At 41.1% G+C, this 24,082-nt stretch overlaps 8 protein-coding genes across 8 annotated transcripts; all 8 read left to right on the top strand.

Moving 5' to 3' along the window:
• The first annotated feature begins 1,953 nt into the window (after positions 1 to 1,953).
• Positions 1,954 to 6,320, top strand: LOC132260846 (vesicular glutamate transporter 1-like). Its single transcript, XM_059759215.1, has 10 exons — positions 1,954 to 2,046; positions 2,109 to 2,409; positions 3,281 to 3,569; positions 3,627 to 3,881; positions 3,936 to 4,511; positions 4,646 to 4,965; positions 5,022 to 5,135; positions 5,195 to 5,351; positions 5,475 to 5,684; positions 5,743 to 6,320. The coding sequence occupies exons 1-10, from the start codon at positions 2,012 to 2,014 to the stop codon at positions 6,318 to 6,320; spliced, it is 2,835 nt and encodes a 944-aa protein (XP_059615198.1). The 5' UTR covers positions 1,954 to 2,011.
• Positions 6,321 to 6,498: 178 nt separating this feature from the next.
• On the top strand, positions 6,499 to 8,896 carry LOC132260845 (vesicular glutamate transporter 1-like). Its single transcript, XM_059759214.1, has 4 exons — positions 6,499 to 6,801; positions 6,974 to 7,087; positions 7,824 to 8,253; positions 8,312 to 8,896. Exons 1-4 carry the CDS (start codon positions 6,499 to 6,501, stop codon positions 8,860 to 8,862), a joined length of 1,398 nt encoding a protein of 465 aa, XP_059615197.1. The 3' UTR covers positions 8,863 to 8,896.
• A 343-nt stretch (positions 8,897 to 9,239) lies between these two features.
• LOC132260844 (vesicular glutamate transporter 1-like) lies at positions 9,240 to 10,759 on the top strand. Its single transcript, XM_059759212.1, has 5 exons — positions 9,240 to 9,407; positions 9,464 to 9,577; positions 9,635 to 9,809; positions 9,870 to 10,054; positions 10,154 to 10,759. The coding sequence occupies exons 1-5, from the start codon at positions 9,240 to 9,242 to the stop codon at positions 10,757 to 10,759; spliced, it is 1,248 nt and encodes a 415-aa protein (XP_059615195.1).
• A 337-nt stretch (positions 10,760 to 11,096) lies between these two features.
• On the top strand, positions 11,097 to 12,821 carry LOC132260843 (vesicular glutamate transporter 2-like). Its single transcript, XM_059759211.1, has 4 exons — positions 11,097 to 11,396; positions 11,693 to 11,867; positions 11,931 to 12,185; positions 12,244 to 12,821. Exons 1-4 carry the CDS (start codon positions 11,097 to 11,099, stop codon positions 12,819 to 12,821), a joined length of 1,308 nt encoding a protein of 435 aa, XP_059615194.1.
• Positions 12,822 to 13,465: 644 nt separating this feature from the next.
• On the top strand, positions 13,466 to 15,506 carry LOC132260827 (vesicular glutamate transporter 1-like). Its single transcript, XM_059759185.1, has 6 exons — positions 13,466 to 13,479; positions 13,546 to 13,734; positions 14,327 to 14,595; positions 14,704 to 14,722; positions 14,775 to 14,839; positions 14,913 to 15,506. Exons 1-6 carry the CDS (start codon positions 13,466 to 13,468, stop codon positions 15,485 to 15,487), a joined length of 1,131 nt encoding a protein of 376 aa, XP_059615168.1. The 3' UTR covers positions 15,488 to 15,506.
• A 397-nt stretch (positions 15,507 to 15,903) lies between these two features.
• Positions 15,904 to 18,380, top strand: LOC132260826 (sialin-like). Its single transcript, XM_059759184.1, has 4 exons — positions 15,904 to 16,432; positions 16,489 to 16,663; positions 17,434 to 17,965; positions 18,027 to 18,380. The coding sequence occupies exons 1-4, from the start codon at positions 15,935 to 15,937 to the stop codon at positions 18,289 to 18,291; spliced, it is 1,470 nt and encodes a 489-aa protein (XP_059615167.1). The 5' UTR covers positions 15,904 to 15,934; the 3' UTR covers positions 18,292 to 18,380.
• Positions 18,381 to 18,735: 355 nt separating this feature from the next.
• On the top strand, positions 18,736 to 20,540 carry LOC132260820 (vesicular glutamate transporter 1-like). Its single transcript, XM_059759171.1, has 5 exons — positions 18,736 to 18,815; positions 18,984 to 19,377; positions 19,434 to 19,608; positions 19,664 to 20,195; positions 20,250 to 20,540. Exons 1-5 carry the CDS (start codon positions 18,736 to 18,738, stop codon positions 20,527 to 20,529), a joined length of 1,461 nt encoding a protein of 486 aa, XP_059615154.1. The 3' UTR covers positions 20,530 to 20,540.
• Positions 20,541 to 20,826: 286 nt separating this feature from the next.
• On the top strand, positions 20,827 to 23,971 carry LOC132260396 (vesicular glutamate transporter 1-like). Its single transcript, XM_059758468.1, has 6 exons — positions 20,827 to 21,092; positions 21,320 to 21,617; positions 21,888 to 22,176; positions 22,341 to 22,592; positions 22,784 to 23,060; positions 23,127 to 23,971. Exons 1-6 carry the CDS (start codon positions 21,013 to 21,015, stop codon positions 23,446 to 23,448), a joined length of 1,518 nt encoding a protein of 505 aa, XP_059614451.1. The 5' UTR covers positions 20,827 to 21,012; the 3' UTR covers positions 23,449 to 23,971.
• The last annotated feature ends 111 nt before the right edge of the window (positions 23,972 to 24,082 follow it).

Here is a 24,082-nt window from a genome sequence, read left to right as displayed (position 1 = left end):
GCATAATCTGGCGAATGACTCTCAAGCGCGAGAAGGTATTATTTTTGCTCCAGAATATCTGCCAACTCCAATATTACCTCTCTTTCAGCACACAAAGGCGCTGAGATTGTGGCATGAGATGAAGAAGAGAGGAGATGAAGAGGCTAAATGGAGCTCCCTGATTCGGTCGCGAACCTCTGGAATTTGCAATAAGACCAACTTGACTCAATATCAAAATATTCCTCTCTTTCACATGAATTTTCTCTGCATTTTCTGTCCCACAAAATTCCTAGACACTCAGCAAATGCCTCCAATTCCTTCTCACAATATTTCCCTTTGCCAAAAAAACCACAAGAAAAATTCCCAGAGGCATGGAAAATTGGTCAAACCGCGGCTGAATGTGTGCATCAACACCAGAAAAAAACACCTTCCACTCTCAATTATACCTCGAGAATACATACTGAATACTGAATGCTAATATAATTTACACTACATATATTAATATAAATAATACTAATTACTGCTTTACTCTACGTTGCGTATATAATAAATTCTGCACGCCATTCCGACTGGGAAGCAAATCGCTTTACCGCCGACAAATTTACTCTACTCGCTCGCAGTTGGCACTGAAATCGCTGAGTTGTGGAATTGTTTGAATTGAAAACAGTTGCTCGAGAAAATGCCTGTGAAAAAACGTCTCAAGAAAAAGGGCAAAAAGGGCCCGAAAAAGAGCCCCAAAAAGGTGAAAGAAGTTGATTCTACAAAATTGGATGTTGAAAAATTTGAGAAAGATCAGCAAAACTACGTGGCCAACAAGGAAAATCAAGAGAATTATGAGAAATGGAAGAAGCAGTATTTTGAAGAAGTGGAAATTCTCGATATGAAGAGAGAAGTTGAGGAGATTCGTGAGGACTTTCAGAGGATTTCTGCTATTAAGCATGCAAAATGTGTGGAAGAAATTGAAAAACTAAATACAAGAGACGCTCTTGATTTGACGACAATCGGGAAGATACAGAAATTATTCGAAAAAACCATGCAACATTTGAAGGAAGTCTACTTGAAGGACAGAGAAGATATTCTTGGAGATCTAGCCAAAATTATTGAGATTCCAGTGCTTAAAGGACCTCTGGAAAGCGCAGTAGCTGAATTTTCTGCTGAAATTTCCACCCAAAACGGGAATCATACGAAGAAACTTGTAAGAAAATCAACTCAAATCACTGAAGAATTTCACACTTTCCTTGAGAATATGAAAGAAAGTGCTGAGGAGACGAAGAATTGCCTTCAAACTGTGATTTCTCGTTTCCAATCTTGCTACGAAGAGTCAGAAAATAGACAGAAAATGCTGTCATTCATTGCTGATTGTGAGAAGAAAATGATTGACTTGAAGAACATCATCAACAGCCGTAGAAAGAAGGACTTTTTCTATGTGATTCTTCAACAGCATTTCAAGAAGATCCAGAAAGACACTGAGAAGAAGTTGACAATCTTCAGAGACAGAAAATCTTCCCTTCGCACGAGAGTGAATTTCACTAGAGACTTGCTGGCGAAGGAATCCTCGCGGGAAAAGAAATCCTTGGAACAATTGACGTTGATTTCAACCGAGGAGATTCAATATCTGGAGAAGATTTTCTCCCATGGGAAGAAACTCAGCAAAATTCTCCACAACATTCTCAAAATTGATAAGAACTTCATCAAGAAGTGCCCAGAAAAATCCTCCTTGGCTTCCAAATTATCCGAAATCCAGGCAGATGTGATCATGATGAAGAAGTTTAGAAGCGATCTTCAGCTTGAGAAGGCTGAATTGTGTGAGTTGCTGAAGAATTACTGCAATAATAAAATTATTGACAAGTAGTGATAATCCGAAAAGTGTCGTTCTTATCGCAAATACGCGATATAGAGGGGAAAATGCGCGATATCGCGTGTGAAATGCTCAAACAACAGCCTCCAGTTCAGTCGATCAGAGGTTCTCAGTCTCAAAACATTGATATTCCGGTCAGCATCGTTTGTCCCAAATTTTCTGTGCATATCGAAAATGGCCGGTGATGCCGATAAGACGGTGGAAATTAGGTGAATCACCCCAGTGAGATTCCCCAGCAAACAGATTTGCTAATTCTCTGCACTTTCCCCAGCCAAGCGGAACGCCTGGAGGACGCGAAAATCCCATTCTGGAAGAAGCGTCGCTATCACGTCGTTATCATGGCATTCTTCGGATTGTTTAATCTCTACACACTCAGGTTTAATCTGAGCGTGGCGATTGTGGCAATGACTGAGAAGCACAATGTCACTCTCGATGATGGAACGATTGTGGAGCAGCAGGACTTCGATTGGGACTCAAAGCAGCAAGGATTCATCCTCAGTTCCTTCTTCTACGGCTACATCGCCACACAGTTGATTGGCGGCGTCTTAGGCTCGAGATTTGGTGGTCATTTGGTGAGCATTCGACAGCGCAGAGAAGAGACAGAAGATTGGGGAAAAGTAACTATTTGGAATAGAGCAATTTCAGTGTATTGCTTGATAAGCAGGGGTTTGTTAATATAGATTTTGAGTGTCACAGCATCTTGTGTCTCTGCTGCATCGCGGTTAGTTTCATTCAAAATTCAGACATCTTAGAAAGCCCGAGAATTCTGTGCGGAATTTAGAAAAAGAGTGAAAAATGAGGGAGTAAAAATACTTTTTATTTAATTATCATATTGAATATATGAATTAGAGTATAAAGGAAATATTTTAGATCATTCTGAGACATGATATTGTAAGAAAAATGTATTTTGTGGGTGTAAAAAGAAAATTGTGGTAAACTTTAAGAAGATGAACTTATTAATACTGAACGATTAAAGGACTTTTTACGATTTTAGCATTTTTACAGATTCTCAATTTTGAAAAAATTAGGAAGTTTTTCCAGTGTCACAAACGTTTTTAACGTAAAACCTTGCGTAAAACCGTAAATATCCGATTGAAGATTAAGTATTTAAGCAATGTTGTGTATTCGTTGCGGTCTTTGCTAACTTTTCAGCTGAGAAATTCATTTTCATCTCTTTTTGAGTCAAGTGACACTGCATCCCTAATATTAACAACCCCTCGAAGATAGGACAGTTTGCTGCCAATCACACAACTACCACAATAGACCGGCCTTACTCTATCCAGACTATTTACTTTAAATAATATTTGTAATCGAGTTTATGCGTATCAGTGGTAATTATTTATGCTATTTAAATACACGGATAGTAAATATGTACTTCTTTATGATAATAATGTATTAAATTACCTGCAAAATACTCTAAAAAATCCTTCTCTCTCTCTGCAGATATTCGGAATAGGACTTATTATATCGGCTGTCCTGGCGCTATTAATCCCAATTGCGGCCAAGACTCACTTGGCTTTGTTCCTCACAGCCAGAATCCTGCAGGGATTCTTTGGAGGAATTGTTTTTCCATCGATTCTCGCCATTTGGTCCGAATGGGCGCCAATTTACGAGCGATCTCTGATGGGAAATATTGCTTACACTGGCAATTATGTTGGCGCAATTGCCGCGATGCTCCTTTCTGGCGTCCTGAGCGTCGCCTGGGGATGGGAAAGCATATTCTACGTATTCGGCAAGAGTTTCGACACTCAAAAGTGAATTGTTAATCGAATAAGTTCTTCTTTTTCAGGTACAATTGGGTGCATTTGGTACGTTTTGTGGATTTTCTTGGTGAAATCAAACCCAGAAGTTGATCCTTTCATCACAGAAGCGGAAAAGAGATATATTCTATCGAGTATTGGAGATCGCAGCAAAGGAAGAACAATTAAGCATCCTTGGAAGGACATTTTCACATCGTCAGCTGTTTGGGCTGTTGTGGCAGCAAATTTCACAGCCATGTGGGGATTTTACACTCTCCTGACTCAATTGCCGATGTTCTTGAATGGTAAGATTGCGATGGAAGAAAGTGCTTTTCAGTCTAATTCGGTTTCCTCTTCAGATACCCTGGATTTCAATCTTGATACAACTGGGATTATGGCTGCTATTCCTTATATAGCTATGGTTGGACTTCTCTTCTTATCAGGCTACCTTGCTGATTGGCTGCAGATCAAAGGATATCTGAGGACAGGACAAGTCCGAAGATACTTCAATTGCGGAGCTTTCATCGCTCAAATGGCTTTCATGCTTCTCACGGCCTTTATCACCAATCCCACCTTAAGCATCGTCTTCATAACACTCGGCGTGGGCGCCGGAGCCTTTCCCTGGTCAGGATACGTAGTTAATGGTCTGGATTTGGCTCCCAGTCACGCATCTGTTATAATCGGTCTGTCAAACACCTTCGGAACTCTCTCTGGGATCTTGAGCCCTATTGTGATGGGCTATATTGTTACGGACAAAAGTCGGTCGCAGTGGCAGATTGTCTTCTATATAACGGCTGCGATTTACCTCTTTGGTTCGGTGTTCTGCTGGTTCTTCGTCAGAGGACGACTTCAGCCCTGGGCAAAGATTGATCGTGAGGAATTGGCGGCGAAGCATGCGAAATATGACAGTGATAAAACTACTGAGACTATTGAAAAATAAATCGAATACTTGCTTAACACCCTTTGCGTTTCACTTTTATCTCTGTTTTGCGTGGCAATTCGGAGATATCACGCTACTTTAGTCTGTCTGATACCTCTGACTGTGAAGCATTTCAATAATCGGCAATAGAAATGCACATTGAAGCAAGTGCCGCGAAACAATTGGAAGATAGTGAGCTGAAAATTTGGAAAAAGCGTCGTTATCATGTTGTTTTCATGATCTTTTTGGGATTGTTTATCCTTCTGAATCTGCGAATTAATCTCAGTGTTGCAATTGTGGCAATGACGCAGAAAACTAACGTTACTCTTGATGATGGAAGCACAATTGAGCATCAAGAATTCGATTGGGATTCTAAGACACAAGGTTATATTCTCAGTTCGTTCTTCTATGGATATGTTGTGTCTCAGTTTCTAGGAGGATTTCTGGCATCTCGATTCGGTGGCCATCTGGTAAAAAGTACTTAATTTTATTAGAATGGAATGTACTTCTATCTTATCGTTTATAGATATTCGGATTAACCCTGGCAATGACAGCTGCACTCGCCTTGTTAACGCCAATCGCCGTAAAGACGCACTTATCTCTGTTTTTCATCGTAAGGATACTCCAAGGATTTGCAGGAGTGAGAAGAAAATTAATTCACATAAGTGTATAGTATTATAATTGATTCTTACTCTAAAGGGTGGCACTTTTCCGGCTATAATTGCCATCTGGGCTGAATGGGCGCCTGTTTATGAACGATCTTTCATGGGAAATATTTCTTATACCGGCAATTATGTGGGAACAATTGCTGCGATGCTTTTCTCTGGCCTAATAAGTGTGGCTCTAGGTTGGGAAAGTATATTTTACATATTTGGTAAGACTGAGAACGCTTTATTCATGGGGAAAATGCTGAATTCAAGTATATTTTCAGGAGCTTTAGGATGTGTTTTATACATTTGTTGGATATTTGTTGTCAAAGCCAATCCACAAGTTGATCCATTTATAAATGAGATTGAGAAAGAGTACATATTATTGTCCTGCAGTGGAAATAGAAAGAAGGACCAGAAGATCAGACATCCTGTTAAGGATATTCTCACATCAGGACCAGTTTTAGCCATTGTTGTCGCTAATTTCACGGCTCTGTGGGGATCTTCAGTCCTTCTCACGCAGTTGCCCACGTTTCTCAATGGTGAGACAAGGAATATATTCATTCTTAAAACATTTATTTAAGGATGTATATTTTATAGACACTCTAGATTTTAACTTGGACACAACTGGAATCCTGTCTGCTATTCCTTATGTGGTTCTCGTGTGCGTTCTCTTCGTGTCTGGCTACTTGGCAGACTGGCTTCAGGTGAAAGGATATCTCAGAACTGGACAAGTCCGTCGCTACTTCACGTGCGGATCTTTCCTCGTGCAAACCATCACGATGCTTCTCACGGCTTTCACGACCACTCCAATCTTAAGTGTCGTCTACATATCGATAGGCGTCGGCGCAAGTGCACTGACTTGGTCAGGATACTTCGTAAACGCCTTGGATATTGCTCCCAGTCATGCAGCCTTTATCACAGGCATTTCCAGGACAATTGGAACCCTTTCCGGAATCATCAGTCCCATCCTCACAGGATATATTGTGACGGAGAAGAGTCGGGAACAGTGGCAGATCATTTTCTACCTCACAGCGGGCATTTTCCTGACAGGAACTCTTGTCTACTGGTTCTTCATGTCGGGAACTATACAACCCTGGGCCAAATTAGATCTCAAAGAGTTGGAGAAAAGTACAAACTTGAGTACAAATGATGAACGAAAGCCTTCGCAAATTTGATGATAATAAAAAGTTTGCTGGTTTTTGCTCAGTGTTGCATGTCTTTTTATCTTCAGTAAATACTCAAATTATATTGATAAATGTTGATGGTATCGTCAGGTTGAGAGTTTAATGGCTTGCAAAAGGCGATTCTTTCAGCAGTCGATCTCCAGTGTTCGGTGAAGAAAGAACATCCAGAATGGAAAGTGAATCTTTTGCTGATACTGAAGTGCCTTTTTGGAGGAAGCGTCGCTATCATGTTGTCCTTATGGTTTTCTTCGGTTTGGTAAATCTATTGACACTCCGAGTTACTCTCAGTGTTGCGATAGTTCAAATGATTCAAAAGACCAACGTCACTCTTGAAGATGGCACAGTTGTTGAAGAACAGGAGTTCGATTGGGATTCTACGACCGTAGGTTACATCCTCAGTTCCTACTTTTACGGATATATAACAACACAAATCCTGGGAGGACTTCTTGCTTCTCGCTTTGGACCCCATTTGGTTCGTACTCAACCTCAGACTTGACATGATAATCTCATAATTGCTTTAGTGCCACTTCAACTGTAATTGGTAGTCTACTGATAACGCCTTGACTTTCTCAGATATCGTGTCAAAAACCAGTCCAGCACTCAGCTCACATATCACCAAATGATTATTGCTTTATTTCTTTCAGGTGTTCGGAATTGGAATTGGATCCAATGCGGTGCTTGTTTTATTAATACCAGTAGCAACAAAGGCTAATGTAGCTTTTCTCATCACAATTAGAGTTCTTCAGGGTGTCATTGGGGTAATTTACAGCAAGGGGGAGATAATACAATCAGAAGTGGTGTACAGCTCTTCATTTTTTCATACATTTTTCTAGGTTATGTTGTGAATTTAAGACAAATTTTGCCACAAGATAACCTTAAAAATCGTTCATTCTTGCGCCTAAGATGGTAAATGCAATGAAATCTGATGAAGATTACAAGTTTCCGATGTTAAACTGAATTAATTGTGCAAAGTTTGATCATAACCTCCAAAATATTGGTTCAGGATACAAAAATGCATATTTTATGAGCTGTTTGATTGATTTTCTACTCTACAATATTAAATTTCAGCTTATTGTCGATATTATTGCCCAGATTTGCATTTAAGAGATTCTGAATAAGTTTCTTTCAAGCATTCTTCTAGATATCTCAAGATAATTTTTAGGTTATGATCCAAAAAGCATCCAAAAGAGCGATTGAAAATTATATCATGTCAAAATATCCACTAGAATCTTCAAATATTTCTGAAATACGGCTTCTCCGTAGATTTTCAAGATCATACAAGTCAAAATGACGTCTTCTTAAGCGAAAGACTTCTAAATTTGAGGTTATGACGCTTGAAGCGGTTGAGAAAAAAAGGAAAACGCATGTTTTAAACACTGCTGTAGGTCTGGAAGTGTCTGTCAAGAAGTTGTGTACACAGTCTAGCCATATTATCTCCCCTTTGATTTACAGCTTGGAATCTTATGTTCAATAACTCATTGTTAATTCTTACAGGGCGTAACCTATCCTTCAATCCTCGGCATTTGGTCTCAATGGGCGCCAGTGTATGAGCGAGCATTTATGGGAAATGTTGCATATACAGGAAATTACGTAGGTTTGATAGCCGCGATGGCTCTCTCAGGCCTTATGACTGTTGCTTGGGGTTGGGAAAGTGTGTTCTACGTCTTCGGGGTGGTTGGATGCATTTGGTACATTGCATGGGTGTTTGTGGTGAGAGCAAATGCAGAGTCCGATCCGTTCATAAAGGAGGCCGAGAAGAAGTATATCATTTCTAGCATCGGAGAACGCAGTAAACACAAGAACATTAAGCATCCTTGGAAGGATATTCTACTATCGCCAGCTGTTTGGGCAGTTTCGGTAGCTAATTTTGTATCAATGTTCGGAACATTCATGCTCTTAACGGAATTACCCTTATTCCTCAATGGTAAGAAATGCCTGGTAATTGAGTAGTTTATCATATCAAGAGTCAAACTGTCTTTCAGATACAATGGACTTCGAATTGAATACAACTGGAATCCTTGCCGCCATTCCCTACATAGTTGGCATAGTGTTCCTGTTTATCGCCGGATATTCAGCTGATTGGGTTCAAGTCAAGGGTTACTTGAGAACCGGACAAGTTCGGCGATACTGGAATTGTGTTTCTTGTCTCGTGGAAATGGTTTTCATGATACTCACCACCGTCGCAACTACTCCCGCCTTGACTATCACCTACATCTCACTGGCAGTTGGCGCCAGTACTTTCAGCTTCGCAGGATATCTAGCCAATGCCCTAGATTTGGCACCTACGCACGCGTCTGTTATCCATGGCATTACGAACAGTTTCGGAACTCTGGCCGGGATTTTGGCTCCAATGATAACAGGCTATATAGTCACTGACAAGAAGGTAGAACAGTATCATATTGTATTTTACATCACAGCTGGAATTTATCTCTTCGGAGCTGTCTTCTACTGGTTCTTCTGCAGAGGAAATCTGCAACCGTGGGCGAAAATTGACTTGGCAGAGAAGGAAGCCAAGAAAACGACCGTTCAATAGTATAGATTGCATTATGAAGACCAATAAAATCATAAATGACAGATAATTTCACACAATGTCTTATCTCAGCTTTAAAACACAGATAAAGCTTGCGAATTCTCCTATTATCAGCATTCCATTCAGTTCGTATTAAGCTTTCCTTCTTGAAACAGCTCAAGGCATTTCAAATTCAATGAGTGATCATAGGTGATATTAATGTATAAAATTCATGCTTTGTCAATCATTCAAATTTAAATTCATTCAGTTCCGCAGAAAAATTGGAGGACAGCAAGCTTCCGTTCTGGAAAAAGCGTCGCTATCATGTCGTTTTTATGGTTTTCCTCGGTTTGGTGAATCTTTTCACTCTTCGAATTAATCTCAGTGTTGCGATCGTTGCGATGACGGAGAAGATAAACGTCACTCTTGAAGATGGAACAATTGTGGAAGAACAAGAGTTCGATTGGGATTCAACAACCAAAGGCTACATTCTCAGCGCCTTCTACTATGGATATATAACGACACAAATCTTGGGAGGATTCTTGTCTTCCCGCATTGGCGGCCATTTAGCAAGTTGATGAGAATTTTTCAAACTTTCAACATGTTATCAGGTTTTATGTTGCAGATATTCGGACTCGGTACAGGTTTAACAGCAGCTTTAGCTTTGCTTACTCCAGTAGCAGCAAAAACACACTTGGCACTCTTCATCACAGTCAGAGTTCTTCAAGGGATTGTTGGGGTAAAGCTGCATGAAAATCACATTAAACACAATGTTTCGATAACTGCTTGTTTGCAGGGCGTGGTTTATCCATCAATTCTATCCATTTGGGCTCAATGGGCGCCGGTTTATGAGAGATCCTTCATGGGAAATGTGTCTTACACAGGAAATTACATCGGAATCATCGCAGCGATGCTCCTTTCAGGCATTATGAGTGTTTCTTGGGGTTGGGAAAGCGTTTTCTACTTTTTTGGTAAATACATACATTACACAAATAAGGTTGCTAAATTACTGTGAAAAAATATCCTCACAGGATCTTTAGGATGTCTTTGGTACCTTGCTTGGCTGTTCATCGTCAGAGCCAATCCAGAAGTCGATCCATTCATAAAAGAGGCGGAAAAGCAGTTCATCTTGTCCAGTATTGGAGATCGAAGTCAAGTGAAGAATATCAGGCATCCTTGGAAGGACATTTTCACGTCCATGGCTGTTTGGGCTGTCGTGATGGGCAATTTTACTGCCATGTGGGGGTCACACACTCTCCTAACACAATTACCGATGTTCTTGAATGGTAATTTTCTACGTTACAAATTTATATAGTTAATTAACGTTTATGCTGACATTTCAGATACTCTGAATTTCAATCTGGACACCACAGGAATCATGGCTTCCATTCCTTACATGGTGATAACAGCTCTTCTCTTTGTGTCTGGCTTTCTTGCTGATTGGACACAAGTAAAGGGATATCTGAGGACAGGTCAAGTCCGAAGATTCTTCAATTGCGGAGCTTTTATCGTTCAAATGGCTTTCATGCTTCTCACGGCCTTCACAACTGATCCCACTTTAAGCATTGTCTTCATAAGTCTTGGCGTTGGCGCTGGAGCTTTTGCATGGTCAGGATATGTCGTAAATCCTCTCGATTTGGCTCCCAGTCATGCTTCAATTATCCTAGGCTTATCTAATTCCTTTGGAACCCTGGCTGGAATTCTGAGTCCTATCTTGACAGGTTACATAGTGACTGATAAGACCAGAGATCAGTGGCGAATAATATTCTACATTGCTGCTGGAGTTTACTTAGCCGGATGCATTTTTTGCTGGATTTTCGTTAGAGGACGACTTCAACCCTGGGCGAAAATCGACATTGAAGAATTAGCCAATAGAAATGCTCTGAAAGAGAGTAAAAACAAGAGTAAAATGTCAGAATAATACAATAAATAATAATAAGAATTATTCCAAACACCGAATTTCTCTCTAAGAATTCATATGAATTGGTTCTGTATGTGTTTCTGCCCTATGTACATTTCGCACGTGAATTCTGTCTAAGCAAATCAGATAGAATAAGACAAGACACACATTTCAAAAATGTTTTCATGCCGAAAATGGTAGTGAAGCCAATGAAATTACTGATAAATCCACGAAGATTCTCTTTATCAGCTGTTAATTACATAATGTAGGTGGAACTACGACTTCAGCAAAGATGATATTAGCTGTGAAATTCACTTCAGTTTAGATCAAGCTTTCAAGCATAAAACAGTTCAGTGAAATGGAAGACATTAAGCTTGACAGCAAGCTTCCGTTCTGGAGAAAGCGTCGCTATCATGTTGTTCTGATGGTTTTCTTCGGTTTATTTAATCTCTTCGCTATTCGAATTAATCTCAGTGTTGCGATCGTCGCGATGACGGAGAAGATTAACGTCACTCTTGAAGATGGCTCAGTTGTGGAAAGACAAGAGTTCGATTGGGATTCTACGACCAAAGGATATCTTCTTAGTTCATTTTATTATGGATATATAACGACACAAATCCTGGGAGGATTTCTTGCTTCTCGCATTGGTGGTAATTTGGTGAGCTTATCTTATGAATGTCATTCAACAATCTGTTTATCTCGTCGCAAATAAGTGAAATAAGAATGAATGTAAGTAAGATAAACATCTGAAATTAAACACTCGTTTCAGATATTCGGAATCGGAATTGGTTTAGCTTCTGCTTTAACATTGTTGGCGCCAATTGCAGCAAAAACACACTTAGCACTCTTTTTCACAGTCAGAATCCTTCAAGGCGTTTTTGCAGTAACTTATCTATATATTCCTTGATATATTCTAAATATTTTATAATTTTTTCATTAATGAATAATTAATAGGGAGCAGCGATTCCCTCCGTTCTAGCCATTTGGGCTCAATGGGCGCCAGTTTATGAACGATCCTTTATGGGAAATGTGTCTTATACAGGAAGCTACATCGGAATCATCGCAGCGATGCTTCTCTCGGGAATTATGGGTGTTTCTTGGGGTTGGGAGAGTATTTTCTACTCTTTCGGTAACTCTAGAGGAACTTTAACACAATCTAGCTTCCTAAACTCATGAGAAAATATTTATACAGGATCCTTTGGATGCCTTTGGTACCTCGCTTGGCTGTTCATTGTGAGAGCCAATCCAGAAGTCGATCCACTTATAAAAGAGGCGGAAAAGCAGTTCATTTTGTCGAGTATTGGAGATCGCAGTCAAGTGAAGAACATCAAGCATCCTTGGAAGGACATTTTCACGTCCATGGCTGTTTGGGCAGCTGTAGTTGCAGGTTTTACCTTTAGTTGGGGATCTTATACACTTCTTACCCAACTGCCGATGTTCTTGAATGGTATGTTTTCGTTGTTGCTTTATTCTGAAATCCTTTCAGTGAATGTTTTGTTTTGTAGATACTCTGAATTTCAATTTGGACACCACAGGAATAATGGCTTCCATTCCTTACATGGTTGTTACGGCTCTTCTCTTTGTGTCTGGCTTTCTTGCTGACTGGACACAAGTAAAGGGATATCTTAGGGCAGGTCAAGTACGAAGATTCTTCAATTGCGGAGCTTTCATCGTTCAAATGGCTTTCATGCTTCTCACGGCCTTCACAACTGATCCCACTTTAAGCATTGTCTTCATAAGTCTCGGCGTTGGCGCCGGAGCTTTTGCATGGTCAGGATATGTCGTAAATCCTCTCGATTTGGCTCCCAGTCATGCATCAATCATTATGGGCTTATCAAATACATTTGGAACTATAGCAGGGATCGTGACTCCCATCGTAACAGGTTACATTGTGACTGACAGGACTAGAGATCAATGGCGAATAATTTTCTATATTGCTGCTGGAGTTTATTTGTTTGGATGCATTTTCTGCATGTTTTTCGTCAGAGGAAATCTTCAGCCATGGGCGAAAGTTGATATTGAAGAGTTGGCAAACAGAAAAGCTCTGAAAGAGAATGAGAATCGAAATAGTTCTGAATTATAGATATATGAAATGTGGACAAATTCTTTGTATTTTTAAAATAGATCAGTTACGCTCAATGTACAATACAACACTAGAACACTGACTAGAAGAAACTTGTCAATCACCTTACAATATTCGAACGGTAAGCGTTCAAAAAGTATACTAGACATCGAAATTGGGCTTCTGGCTGTTTCTAGCTGCTTTTCACTCGAATTTATAAAGGAATTCAACTCATTAAGTGCCACTAAAATTAGTGTGCGCATGCGCATTTGACTAAGAAAAGTGGAAATCTGGACTAATAGCTAGCTGACCATAGAGGGTAAAAATAACTTAATAATGTAAAAAGCGAATTTGGCATACGTGACCACTGGATGGGGAAAATGAGGGGAAGGAAGAGGAGAGTTTTTATAAGACGAAAAGTTGTTCCTGAGCAGTCGTTACTTACTTGTTAAGCAGTTGTTCCAGAATCGTCAAGTGTATAACATCAAAATTATATAAAGTGACCAAATAAAGTGTTGAAAAAAACAGAAGGACTGACTTTCCTACTGCAACAGGACAACTCAACTCTCTAACGCTTTATGAATTACTGAATCTTTGGTTTTCATCAGTTCGGATGAAACTTTCAAAAGAAATACACTAAAATTGCTCTACGCTTTTTCGTAATAATGAGTGAATATGGGTAATATGTATGATCATTAGCGAGTTATTCAAAGCTTTACGCTAAATTTCGTCTTATTTCATCCAGTTCCGCAGAAATATTGGAAGACAGCAAGCTTCCGTTCTGGAGAAAGCGTCGCTATCATGTTGTTCTGATGGTTTTCTTCGGTTTATTCAATCTTTTCACTCTTCGAATTAATCTCAGTGTTGCGATCGTCGCGATGACGGAGAAGATCAACGTCACTCTTGAAGATGGCTCAGTTGTGGAAAGACAAGAGTTCGATTGGGATTCAACAACCAAAGGATATCTTCTCAGTTCATTTTATTATGGATATATAACAACGCAGCTTTTGGGAGGATTTCTTGCATCTCGCATTGGTGGTAATTTGGTGAGAATTTGATTTAAACGTTTATACTATTTTGAAATTATGATTGCAATCTCATGATTTAATTACAGGTATTTGGATTAGGAACAGGCTTAACTGCAGCTTTAACCCTGTTAATACCGATTGCAGCAAAATCACACTTCGATCTGCTTTTGATAATCAGAATTCTTCAAGGAATTGTTGGGGTAAAATGTTCAAAATAGTTATCAGTTACGAAGTAATTTTATTTCTTATCATCTACTCTTTTATTACTTGTATTTCAGGGAGTTGTTTATCCGTCAATTTTCGAAATTTGGGCTCACTGGGCGCCGGTTTATGAGAGATCCTTTATGGGAAACGCTGCATATTCTGGAAATCAAGCTGGAATCCTTGTTGCAATGCTTCTCTCAGGCATAATTAGTGTCGCCTTGGGTTGGGAAAGTGTTTTCTACATTTTTGGTAAAGTTCATTTACACAAAACATTAGTCTCAGGATCTCAATTAGGTATTTTCTTGCAGGATCCTTTGGATGCCTTTGGTACCTCGCTTGGCTGTTCATCGTCAGAGCCAATCCAGAAGTCGATCCATTCATAAAAGAGGCGGAAAAGCAATTCATCTTGTCCAGTATTGGAGATCGGAGTCAAGTGAAGAATATCAGGCATCCTTGGAAGGATATTCTGACATCAATGCCAGTGTGGGCAATCATAGTTGCAAGTTTCAGTTCAATGTGGGGATCACACACTCTCTTCACTCAACTGCCGATGTTCTTGAATGGTAATTATTAAATCACAACTTAATATCACATTTTCACATGAATTAATATAGCTTCTCTCTGCTTGAACTCTCAATTTTCACTGAACTCTCAACACTTCTTTTCTCCAGTGGCGATAATCAGACACATGTGATCTTGAATAAAAATCGCCGACTTGCGTATTAATGGAAATAATTGCCAGAATATTTGCAACGCAACATTTGAATCTTGATTTGAATTCAATAACAAACTCACTTTTCACGAAAGGTCATTATCATGTTGCAATTTCTGGGGTAAATCACCTTTACAAAGTTGCTTAAAGGCTTTTGTCTTTCGACAGACACTCTGAACTTCAATGTGGGCACAACAGGAATCATGGCCTCAATTCCTTACATGGTGCTAACTTGTCTGCTTTTCTTCACGGGCTTCTTTGCTGATTGGCTGCTCCGGAAAGGACACTTGAGGACAGGTCAAGTTCGCCGATATTTCAATTGTGGAGCTTTTGTCGCGCAAATGACGTTCATGCTTCTCACGGCCTTCACAACTGATCCAGTCTTAAGTGTCGTCTTCATAAGTCTTGGCGTTGGCGCTGGAGCGTTCACGTCATCAGGATATAAACCTAATATGCTGGATTTGGCTCCCAGTCACGCGTCTGTCTTGATGGGCTTGGCAAACACTTTCGGGGCTCTTCCTGGTGTCATCAGCCCAATTGTGACGGGCTTTATTGTGACTGATAAGACGAAAGAACAGTGGCAAATTGTTTTCTACATTGCAGCCGGAATTTACTTGTTCGGATGCATTTTCTACTGGTTTTTCGTGCGAGGACGACTTCAACCCTGGGCAAAAATTGACATTGAAGAATTGGCAAATAGAAATGCACTGAAAGAGAGGAAAAAGCTCAAAACAGTGGAATAATTCAAGTGTCATTTCAACGTAAGTGCCACTTGATGTGCCAGTAACCTTCAGATGAATTTGATCTGCTCCAGCTTATCGTACACTTTTTGTTTTTTTTTCTGTGGCGAAATTCAGTTTAAAGAGTGATTTCGAGCTGTGAACACGGATATTGTAAAAGAACATCAGACAACGCGTTATCAATTGCTTTGATGCTAGAGTAGAATCTTAATGAATAATTGTACAGCGTCAGCGTAAAAAAGCTGTAAAATTGCCAAATTTTCTTATCACACTTTCGAAGCTACGCCAATAAAACTCCGAAATAATAAAACTGATGGCGATTGTTCTAAAAAAACACAAACATAATTGGTCATTCAGAGTGCTATAAGTTTTTCCGTGAAATTGCTCGGTGCTTATTGTATTTCATTTACACGTGCGCCTCAGTCTAGAGAGTGAGTTCGAGCGTGAACCATGGATTTAGTTCAGTGTCGGGATAAATTTGAGGTGTCGACGCAGAATTTGGCACCAAATTCCAGTGAAGAAAATATTGATCAAATAAAGTCAGCCAGAAATCAATTGAGTTGGAAATTTTGGAAGTCTCGAAGATATGTTGTGGCCGTTATGGGACTTCTGGGCTTCTTCAATGTCTACGCCTTGAGGGTGAGTCTCAGTGTGGCGATCGTGGCGATGACCCGGAAGCACAATGTCACCCTGGTGAACGGGACGATCGTGGAGGAGCAGGAGTTTGACTGGAATTCAAAGGAACAAGGACTGGTTCTCAGTTCCTTCTTCTACGGCTACATTTTCACTCAGCTTTTCGGGGGGATTTTGGCACGCAAATTTGGAGGTCACATCGTTTTTGGCATTGGAACCGGAGGAAGTTCTATTCTCATGATGTTGTCTCCGGGCGCAGCGAAACTCGGCCTTTATCCTCTGGTTGTGACGAGGATTTTGATAGGAGTTTTCGAGGTAGAAACACTGTGAAAACGGAAAATCACAATTATAACCATAATTATGCGTTTTAGGGCGTCTCTTATCCGAGTATTCAAGACGTTTACTCCCGTTGGGCGCCCATTTATGAGAGAACTTTGATATCAGGAATAGTTCACAGTGGAAGTCAAATTGGAACCTTTGTTTCCTTCCTCACATCGGGAATATTTGCCCAATATTTGGGCTGGGAAAGCATTTTCTATGTTTTCGGTTAGTGATCATCTTCTCGACGAGTGAATCGAAAACTATGAAAAGCCAAAATCGCAATTTTCAGTAGAGCAAAGTTGAAAATTTAGCAGTAAAACAACTGCGAAATTTGTCAAATTTACTTCAAAAGCCTCAAAACGCTTTCAAATCGTACGTTCAAGTGCAAATATTGCTCTGAATTGATTATTTTAGAAATATTTCAGTTGATTTTATTGATATTTATTGAAATTTCTGACTAAAATATGACAAAGTTAATAGAAAATATGAAAATATTACTTTCCAAAGTCGATTTTATCCATAAAAGTTTTAAAATAAACAACTTTTCATACTTTACTTAAATTTTTTTTCTTAAGTTTTTAATGGTGAAAACACAGCATTTGTAATTTGTAATTTGTCCACGATCATCTCTTTCTTCCCCTCGCGTTTCGTGTATTTTCCTTCCTACTCTGTCAGCGTCTGACTCTGACATGTCGAGACAGCCACTGTGCGAGTAGGAAGGAAAATACACGATACGCGTGGGGAAGAAAGAGATGATCGTGGACAAATTACAAATTACAAATGCTGTGTTTTCACCATAAGTGAAAAAAATTGAAAAGATGTGAGAAATATTAATTCAATGTCTAGAAAACATTTTATGATAATCCTGAAAATTTAAAATAATTTTCTGAAAAGGCGTTTTGATGATAAAACTATGATAAATCGACTCTTCATCGTTTTCGATTCACCCGTCGTTCTGTACTTTGTACAAATTCTAATTGCACTTCTTTTCTCAGGAAGTATCGGTTGTGTTTGGTTCATTGTTTGGATGATGTACATTAAGAAAGATCCTGCGAGTGATCCTCGCATTTCTCCCGCGGAAAAGCTCTACATTGAGTCGAATATTGAGAAAACAGCCAATCAGGCTGATATTCGGCCACCTTGGAAGGCTATTGTGACTTCCCCTGCAGTTTGTGCTCTTGTGGTTGTCAACACGTGCGACACTTGGACAAATTACACATTCTTGACGCAAATTCCAACGTTTCTCAACGACGTCTTGAAGTACAACCTGGGAACGACGGGCATTCTGGCGGCTGCCCCTTATCTCGTGTACATCTTCATGGTGATGATCGCCAGTCCACTCACTGACTACATCAGATCCAGAGGAATTCTCACAACGCAGCAAGTTAGAAAGACATTCATTGCCATTGGATTCCTTGGCAGTGGAACTTTTCTCATTATCATGACGAACATAAGCAATGCCACGGCTGTTGTCGCATGTCTTATCATTTCAGTGGGAATTACGGCCTTTTCGAAAATAAACTTCTTGTAAGTCTGCACTCAATCTCAATCCAGGAAAGAACTATTAACCACTTGTGATTTATTGCAGTATTAATCCGCAAGACTTTGCTCCCAACTACGCTTCAATTATGATGGGAATCTCCAATACATTCGGCACTGTTTCAGGCATTGTTACTCCAATCCTGGCAGGATTTGTGGTGCAAAATGGAACTCCGGCAGAGTGGAAAACTGTCTTCTACATCGGCGTTGGATTTTGCATAGTTGGAACTGTGTTTTATGCCATTTTCGGGAAAGGAACTGTCCAAGAGTGGGCAAAAAGCCCCCAAAAGAATCCATCTGAGCGACAGCCATGAGAAATTCCAGTCATTATAAAATTAATCTTACCAGATATTTGAGAATTTCCTGAGTGTTATTATAATACGTTAAGGTAGTGTGTATATCTAGAAGTGAATAAATTCTACAACTTCTACAACTAATTATTATGAGCAGTGAGATTATGAATGAAATTACAATTGCAGATTTATTATACACACCATTTAGTATTTCAGCGGAAATATTAGTCACGTAGAAAAAAAACCAAAGATTCGGGAAACTGGTTTGGGGAAAAGTGCAAAAACTGGGTTTGTTTACATTTAGGAAGCCGACTGGATGTACTCAGGAGAATAAAGCAATCTTTAGTGCCCTCGTAAAGTGAAACATTCGACTCTGTGCCAATTAGAAAGCATTTTATACACCTTGTAGAACCGGTAGGTAAAATTTGCTGTTGTCAGTCTTCATTGTGATTTTCAACAGTGAACATGGATCTCAATCACTGTCCCGGCAAATTTGAAGTGTCTACGCAGGATTTGGCGCCAAACACGGAAACTAATGCGGAATTGTGAGTTAATTAAACATTTTATTTCCCACTTTACGTCATTCGATAGGTTTTGCCCATTATTTTCATGCACAAAGTTCATTCTTCTTCAGTTTTATACTAGTTTAGAAAAAAGGATTTCGACTAACAAGATGTTTGCAAAACGAACTAAAAATTGTTCAAATTCTTCAGGCCAAGAGGAAAGTTTTGGAAATCCCGAAGATTCATCGTCACCTTCATGGGTCTTCTGGGTTTCTTCAACGTTTACGCTTTGAGAGTGAGTTTCAGCGTGGCAATTGTTGCAATGACAAGAAAATTGAACGTGACAACTGAGAATGGAACGATAATTGAGGAACGAGAATTTGACTGGGATTCTAAGCAACAAGGAATCGTTCTCAGTTCCTTTTTCTACGGGTATGTTTTCACTCAATTCCTTGGCGGAATATTGGCGGCTCGCTTCGGAGGTCACGTCGTTTTCGGGATTGGAATTGGAGGAAGTTCTGTCCTGATGATGTTATCGCCTTTGGCCGCCAAGTTGGGAATGTATCCGCTGATGATCGCGAGGATAATCATCGGACTGTTTGAGGTGAGGATTCAACTCTCGTTATATTAATTCTCCTCTAAACTGTGTGACTTTTCCAGGGCGTCGTTTATCCGAGTGTCCAAGACGTCTATTCGCGTTGGGCGCCGATCTACGAGAGAACGACGATGTCGGGATTTGTTCACAGCGGAAGTCACTTGGGCACCTTCGGATCCTTCCTGTTGTCCGGCCTTTTCGCCCAGTATTTGGGCTGGGACAGCATTTTCTACGTCTTCGGTCAGCATTTCTCACTTCTCAGTTTGCCTTCTTGCTAATCAGTGTCGTTTTGCAGGCGGTTTCGGCTTCGTGTGGTTCATCGTGTGGATGATTTACATAAAGAGAGATCCTGAGAGCGATCCTCGCATTTCTCCCGAGGAGAAACTCTACATCCAGTCGAATCTGGAGGACTCGCGGGACAAGAAAAGCCTTCGGCCGCCTTGGAAGGCCATCTTCACCTCTTCCGCCGTTTACGCGCTCATCACGGCCAACTTCTGCGACACGTGGACGAACTACACGTTCCTCACGCAGATCCCGACCTTCCTCAACGACATCCTCAAGTTCAACCTGGGAACCACGGGCATTCTGGCGGCTGCGCCTTACCTCGTCTTCATCTGCTTGGCGGCCGTCGCGAGTCCCTTGAGCGACTTCCTGCGCTCGCGGAAGATCCTGAGCACGCAGAACGTGAGGAAGAGTGGAATCGCCATCGGCTTTCTCCTCAGCGGAGCATTTCTCGTCATCATGTCCAACTCCAGCGACGCCACGACAATCATTGTCTTCCTCATTCTGGCTGTCGGCGTGACAGCATTCTCCAGAACGTCTTATTTGTAAGATGGGAATTCCGTGTCATGAATTGTCAGTAACTTACTTTGTTTTTGCAGCACAAATCCTTTGGATTTCGCACCGAATTACGCCTCAATCATAATGGGAATCTCCAACACTTTCGGCACACTTCCTGGAATCGTGACACCGACTTTGGCAGGATTTATCGTTCGAAATGGCACTCAGGATGAGTGGAAGATTGTCTTCTACATTTCCACGGGATTTTGCATTCTCGGAACTGTGATTTATGCGATATTAGCGAAAGGAAGCGTCCAAGAGTGGGCGAAAAGTGACAAAACTCCACCTGCGACACAGTCTGAAGCGCGTGAAATGCGTTAAGAGATATGATCTTCTGTAAGGTCATCTGTTTATTTGCAGAGACAATAGTACAATTTAAATGTATGATTTATGGACAAGTTTAAATGTCTCCTCATTATCACTAAGTTAAATAGATTGTTTTTTTGGGCATAAAGAGCGTCTTTCATCCGAAAATGTAACGATATTTCCTATTTCTCGTCGAGTAGTTCGACTTGACGTTAATCTCATTTGCGATGGATATAAAACTCTCTCAAATTGTTCGCTTTAAACCGACGTGCATGATAGAATTCCACGAACGAGAGGGTCTTTCAGCCACTTTTATCAAAACTCTCCTCAGTACATTCTCGGCTGTTGTGTGAAGCGGTATCGCTTATGAGTACTGTATATGATTTTTTTCGCGCGCTAATGATCGCAATTGTGGGCTTTTGTGTCGTGAATTGACGTGATTTCGATTCCTGCCCTGAGTAAAACTTGACGGAATCACGTGGAAGCGAGTGATTGACAATGAAGGAAGACGAAATTGGTGGCATTCAGCGATCCAGCGCCCAATTGGTCAACACCCAATCGACAGACACTGTCAACAGGTGAAAACATCTGATAGAACCCATAAATTGCCACTTACACTCATCTCCAGTGATAACGAAATTTGATGTGAAGTTAGGAGAGAAATGAAAAACGTACGCACCTTTTTCAATGCCGCTCCGGAGGCCAAGATGATTTTTTTTTTTCATATTGTTTTCCCATCTCGAGCATTGAGGAAATGCATCTATCAGGGCGAGAAAAATACACACTGATGTTTTTTGTGTTGCAGCAATGATGCGATTGGGAATGTCACGTGGATGTTCTGGAAGACCAGACGCTACATTGTCGTGATGATGGCCTTCCTGGGCTTCTTCAATGTCTACGGACTGCGTGTGAACCTCAGTGTGGCGATTGTGGCGATGACGCAGAAGTTCAACGTGACTCTTGAGAATGGAACTGTTGTGCAGGAGCAGCACTTCGACTGGGACTCGAAGCAGCAGGGACTGATCCTCAGCTCCTTCTTCTATGGCTACATCTGGACACAGCTGCTGGGCGGCTACCTTGGCTCCAAGATCGGCGGACATTATGTGAGTTCGCTGATTTCCAATTAGCCACACGTTTGCTGATTAAATTCCTCAATTTCACTGAAAATGCACACGCGAGTTCCACTCATTTGCCTAATCGCTCACCAACTCATTGCATAATCATCATTATTATCTGCCCACAATATCCATTAAATGAGCCGCTCATTTTCCACCTCACTCTTGAGACTTGATGCAGAATCTAATAGAAAGTACAAACGTGCGCAGAGTAAAAGTTTCTCAACGAAATGATGGCACTTTTTGCCGCAATTGCAGGTGTTTGGAGCCGGAATTGGCATGACGGCCTTTCTCACTCTTCTCACTCCGGTGGCGGCCAACGCCAGCATCTACGTCATGGTGGCCATTCGGGTGATCGAGGGCATCTTCGAGGGGGTCACTTATCCGTGCATTCACGCCATTTGGGCGCGCTGGGCGCCGGTCTATGAGCGCTCGCGCATGTCCAGCATCGCCTATGCTGGCAGCTATGCTGGCACTGTGGTCGCCATGCCTCTGTCCGGCGTTCTGGCGCAGCACTGGGGCTGGGAGAGTGTCTTCTACGTGTCAGGTGAGACAAGAATGCAGACTGTGGAATGCCTGTGATTATCTCGCATGCTTGGCGCGCTAATCAATTCTTTGATCACATGGAAGCACTTGTGTCGCTACAAGGAAGCAAATACTCAAGAGTTGCTTGATTTGTTCTCAAGAATCGATTCTGTCTTTCCGTCTTAGGTGCGATTGGGTGTGTCTGGTGTGCCGCCTGGCTGACGATTGTGAAAGCCAGTCCGGGCAAAGATCCCTACATATCTGAGGAAGAGAAGAAATACATTCAGAGCAGCATTGGAGATCTGGCCAGTCAGAGGATCAAGCATCCCTGGAAGTCGATCGTCACTTCAACGGGCGTTTGGGCCATCGTGGCAGCCAATTTCGCAGAAACCTGGGGAGCCTACACCTACTTAACACAGCTGCCGACCTTCCTCAGAGGTACAGAAAAATCACAACACACTTTGTGGGGAGTTTATGACCCCTCGGCGAACAATAGATAATTCAGCAGTAATTACCCTCTTATCTATTCGCTGTGCAATATTGTTTACAAACACTGTGCACGGAATGGAAATTCATTAATTATTACGCTAAGAGATCTTACTTTAAGAGACGCTAATCTCTATCTCCAGACACTCTTGACTTCGATTTGGGCTCCACGGGTTTCCTGGCCGCTCTTCCGTACGTCATGATGATCTGCCTGATGGCGTTGTCAGGATATGCCGCCGATACTCTGCAGGAGCGCAAGATCCTGACCACGCGCCAAGTGCGAAAGTACTTCATCTGCTTCGGCTTCGTCATCCAGATCGCCTTCCTCCTGCTCACGTCGTACCTGGTGAACCCGAGCGGCGCCGTGGCGTGCATCGTGATCGCCGTGGGTCTGAGTGCACTCACGATGTCTGGCTTTCTGTAAGAGCGTCGCTGAGTGAAGTGAATTCACTGTGAAGAAGTGATCAATTGATCTCTGTTTTCTAGAGCGAATCCCCTCGATTTGGCGCCAAACCACGCCTCAGTGATTCTGGGCTTCTCCAACACCATGGGCACCGTTCCGGGCATCGTGAGTCCCCTGCTCACGGGCTACATCGTCACCAACAGCACCAAAGAGCAGTGGAGGACAGTTTTCTTCATCACGAGCGGCGTTTTCGCCGCCGGATGCATAATCTACTGGCTGCTGGCCAAAGGAGAACTTCAGCCGTGGGCTCAGCAAACCATTCTGCCCGCCGAGGAGAATCAATCATCCAAGGAGGATGCAAATGAGGCTAGAAAAAACGGAAGTGTCGAAGCGAATCGTGATTGATATGGGATTGAAATATACAAGCCATTGAGACTGACGTTATAGTGGCGATCTCTTTATCATCAACTGATCTCTGTCATCAAATGTGCTTGCAAATTGTGTAGAAATTACATGGAATTTGTTCTGGGTTACATAAAACGGTCTGTAAATCTTTTCGAAACATAGAATAGAATTTATTACAATAACAACAATCGCTCATGATTATTTATTAGGAATTTTAGCAATAATATCATCCGCAAATTCCGGCTTCTGGAAAATGTTTATATAATCTTACTTTTTGCCATAATATCCATAAAGTATATTATGACTATATAGCTCTAAATTTGATAAATAAACATTATAAAACGTATTGTGAATCTGACGAGAAAATGCGCGTGACACTTTTCTCAGCGAAAATCACGGGCAAAACATATTCTAGGGAGAATTTCTCCTGAAACAGTGAAAGTGAAAACATAAATAACAGCAAAATATCCTTCCTGAAACACAGAACTTCACGCAGTAATAAATTTCAATGGAATCGACAAGTGAAAAGCCTTCAGACGGCCAAGAACTGAAATCTCTATTATCGCCTGCCAATCAGAGTGATCTTGATGCAAAAGCTGACATTTCTTATAGGCCAACAGGCTGGCGAATATGG

This window comes from Phlebotomus argentipes, unplaced genomic scaffold (assembly GCF_947086385.1).
Source record: "Phlebotomus argentipes unplaced genomic scaffold, Phlebotomus argentipes genome assembly scaffold_18, whole genome shotgun sequence".
Lineage (NCBI taxonomy): Eukaryota > Metazoa > Arthropoda > Insecta > Diptera > Psychodidae > Phlebotomus > Phlebotomus argentipes.
This window is presented reverse-complemented; position numbering and strand designations above follow the sequence as displayed.

Excerpts from the sequence above, each read along its gene's own strand:
- LOC132260846 (XM_059759215.1), top strand. The coding sequence starts at position 2,012 with ATGGCCGGTGATGCCGATAAGACGGTGGAAATTAG. Across the intron at positions 4,966-5,021 it reads CTCGATTCGGTGGCCATCTG|ATATTCGGATTAACCCTGGC; the intron begins GTAAAAAGTACT and ends TATCGTTTATAG. Across the intron at positions 5,685-5,742 it reads GTTGCCCACGTTTCTCAATG|ACACTCTAGATTTTAACTTG; the intron begins GTGAGACAAGGA and ends TATATTTTATAG.
- LOC132260845 (XM_059759214.1), top strand. The coding sequence starts at position 6,499 with ATGGAAAGTGAATCTTTTGCTGATACTGAAGTGCCTTTTTGGAGGAAG. Across the intron at positions 7,088-7,823 it reads TTCTTCAGGGTGTCATTGGG|GGCGTAACCTATCCTTCAAT; the intron begins GTAATTTACAGC and ends TAATTCTTACAG. Across the intron at positions 8,254-8,311 it reads ATTACCCTTATTCCTCAATG|ATACAATGGACTTCGAATTG; the intron begins GTAAGAAATGCC and ends ACTGTCTTTCAG.
- LOC132260844 (XM_059759212.1), top strand. The coding sequence starts at position 9,240 with ATGACGGAGAAGATAAACGTCACTCTTGAAGATGGAACAATTGTGGAA. Across the intron at positions 9,810-9,869 it reads AAGCGTTTTCTACTTTTTTG|GATCTTTAGGATGTCTTTGG; the intron begins GTAAATACATAC and ends ATATCCTCACAG. Across the intron at positions 10,055-10,153 it reads CCATGGCTGTTTGGGCTGTC|TTAATTAACGTTTATGCTGA; the intron begins GTGATGGGCAAT and ends AAATTTATATAG.
- LOC132260843 (XM_059759211.1), top strand. The coding sequence starts at position 11,097 with ATGGAAGACATTAAGCTTGACAGCAAGCTTCCGTTCTGGAGAAAGCGT. Across the intron at positions 11,397-11,692 it reads CTCGCATTGGTGGTAATTTG|GGAGCAGCGATTCCCTCCGT; the intron begins GTGAGCTTATCT and ends AATAATTAATAG. Across the intron at positions 11,868-11,930 it reads GAGTATTTTCTACTCTTTCG|GATCCTTTGGATGCCTTTGG; the intron begins GTAACTCTAGAG and ends ATATTTATACAG.
- LOC132260827 (XM_059759185.1), top strand. Across the intron at positions 13,735-14,326 it reads TCAGTTGTGGAAAGACAAGA|GTATTTTCTTGCAGGATCCT; the intron begins GTTCGATTGGGA and ends GATCTCAATTAG. Across the intron at positions 14,840-14,912 it reads AAACTCACTTTTCACGAAAG|ACACTCTGAACTTCAATGTG; the intron begins GTCATTATCATG and ends GTCTTTCGACAG.
- LOC132260826 (XM_059759184.1), top strand. The coding sequence starts at position 15,935 with ATGGATTTAGTTCAGTGTCGGGATAAATTTGAGGTGTCGACGCAGAAT. Across the intron at positions 16,433-16,488 it reads TTTTGATAGGAGTTTTCGAG|GGCGTCTCTTATCCGAGTAT; the intron begins GTAGAAACACTG and ends TATGCGTTTTAG. Across the intron at positions 16,664-17,433 it reads AAGCATTTTCTATGTTTTCG|GAAGTATCGGTTGTGTTTGG; the intron begins GTTAGTGATCAT and ends TTCTTTTCTCAG.
- LOC132260820 (XM_059759171.1), top strand. The coding sequence starts at position 18,736 with ATGGATCTCAATCACTGTCCCGGCAAATTTGAAGTGTCTACGCAGGAT. Across the intron at positions 19,609-19,663 it reads CAGCATTTTCTACGTCTTCG|GCGGTTTCGGCTTCGTGTGG; the intron begins GTCAGCATTTCT and ends GTCGTTTTGCAG. Across the intron at positions 20,196-20,249 it reads TTCTCCAGAACGTCTTATTT|CACAAATCCTTTGGATTTCG; the intron begins GTAAGATGGGAA and ends TTGTTTTTGCAG.
- LOC132260396 (XM_059758468.1), top strand. The coding sequence starts at position 21,013 with ATGAAGGAAGACGAAATTGGTGGCATTCAGCGATCCAGCGCCCAATTG. Across the intron at positions 21,093-21,319 it reads TCGACAGACACTGTCAACAG|CAATGATGCGATTGGGAATG; the intron begins GTGAAAACATCT and ends TTTGTGTTGCAG. Across the intron at positions 22,593-22,783 it reads GCTGCCGACCTTCCTCAGAG|ACACTCTTGACTTCGATTTG; the intron begins GTACAGAAAAAT and ends CTCTATCTCCAG.